Source organism: Chiloscyllium plagiosum, chromosome 21, assembly GCF_004010195.1.
Source record: "Chiloscyllium plagiosum isolate BGI_BamShark_2017 chromosome 21, ASM401019v2, whole genome shotgun sequence".
Taxonomy (NCBI): domain Eukaryota; kingdom Metazoa; phylum Chordata; class Chondrichthyes; order Orectolobiformes; family Hemiscylliidae; genus Chiloscyllium; species Chiloscyllium plagiosum.
In genome coordinates this window covers 20,638,817-20,640,279 of record NC_057730.1, presented here as the reverse complement: position 1 = coordinate 20,640,279, position 1,463 = coordinate 20,638,817, and the positions used below count along the sequence as shown (strand labels likewise).

Genomic DNA, 1,463 nt, shown 5'->3' with positions numbered 1-1,463 from the left:
CACCCTCTCTCCCCCGCTCCCTATCCCAGTTTCCGCCCCCCCAAGTCCATCCTCTCCCTCTCTGTCTGTCCCAACCCTTGTCCCTCTCCTAACTCTTCCCCTCCCGCCCCATGAGTACTTTCAATTATTCGGCATAAACGTAGTTTACTCACGTTCTCCCACCAGCAGAATCCTCACATCTTCCCTCATGTTGGCAGTTTCTGACGCTGACCAATAACTCTTTCAGTTTACCGTCGGTTAGTCGGTGTAACCGGAGAATGATCGATTAGGAACGATTCCAGCTGCCGTTGCCCCGGCGCGGTCTGACCGGCCGACTTCGGCAAAGTTCGGAGAACCGCCGCTGTCAGCTCGGTAACCTCCGGAAAGACTCGGGAATCTCCGGAGAGTAAGTGAGGTCTGTGGCTGATACACCTCGGGTATTATAATATTGGGAAATGGGGTGCCCCATCCAACTCCGTCGCTAACTCAGTTTAACTGCTCCTGAACCGATCATTAGATTCCATCTGATCCCACACTCCAGTCTCGCAGTCTGCACTCTACAAATTTGAGGTTACCAAAAACTCTGCTGCTCAAGTCCTAATTCATGTCACATCCAGCTCATCCATCACTTGTATAGGTGACTTCCATTGAGTCCTTACTTTTACAGTTCTCTCATATTTTTAAGTTCTTCCAGTCTTCTCTCTCCTATAGTTGTAATCTCGTCACATGTCTGGATTAGAGTGGTGCTGGAAAAGCACTTCATATGGAGTTCAATAATCTGAGAACCCAAACACCTTCTTCCATGTCCTTCATCCACATCTCCAAAACAGGCGCTGTCATGACATGGGCTGCTTTCAGCACATCCAACTCATTTTCACTTATAGTCCATATTATCAGCTTTCTTCCTGGCAGACTATCATCCATTACTTTGTCTGCCTACCTGTCATTTTCTATCTCTGCACACCATCTCCACCTATCTACTCACTCTTCCCTACTCCCAAAACCCCTGTCTTAAGTATATATAATATACCACCTTTTCCTAGCTATAATCAATCCTGGAGGATCACTGGGCTCAATGTTAAGTATGATTTGTCTCCACATATGCTATCAGATCAGAGTTTCTCCAGCAATTTCTGTTTTTGTATCAGCTCAACTGGTCAGGCCAGTGTTTACCCTCTAAATCAGGTCCCTTTCACCCTTTAATATTTTTTCGTACTCATGTGATTACATAGCTTGCTTCTTAATTGTGTTCATGAATTCAATCAACAACGCCACACGGTACCAAGTTTCACATTACCACTCTCTGGTTGAAAATATCGTCCCCCAAATTCTCTAGTATCCCAACATCTTCTGACTTATTTATCTACTTGAGAAAAAAAATCTAAAACACATTTCACATTAAAAATAGGCCAATTAAAGTAGAATTACTGATTATTTGTTGGTTAGATGTATTATACAGTAAAATAGTACTCTTTACAGCAACA

At 44.0% G+C, this 1,463-nt stretch overlaps 1 protein-coding gene across 1 annotated transcript in view; it reads right to left on the bottom strand.

Moving 5' to 3' along the window:
* The window catches only part of rhot2 (ras homolog family member T2), a 48,140-nt gene extending 47,741 nt beyond the window's left edge, over positions 1 to 399 (bottom strand). The window contains exon 1 of the mRNA XM_043711436.1: positions 153 to 399. Within this exon, the coding sequence (XP_043567371.1) occupies positions 153 to 189 (37 nt within the window). The 5' untranslated portion in view covers positions 190 to 399. The remainder of the gene's footprint in view (positions 1 to 152) is intronic.
* Between the last annotated feature and the right edge of the window lie 1,064 nt (positions 400 to 1,463).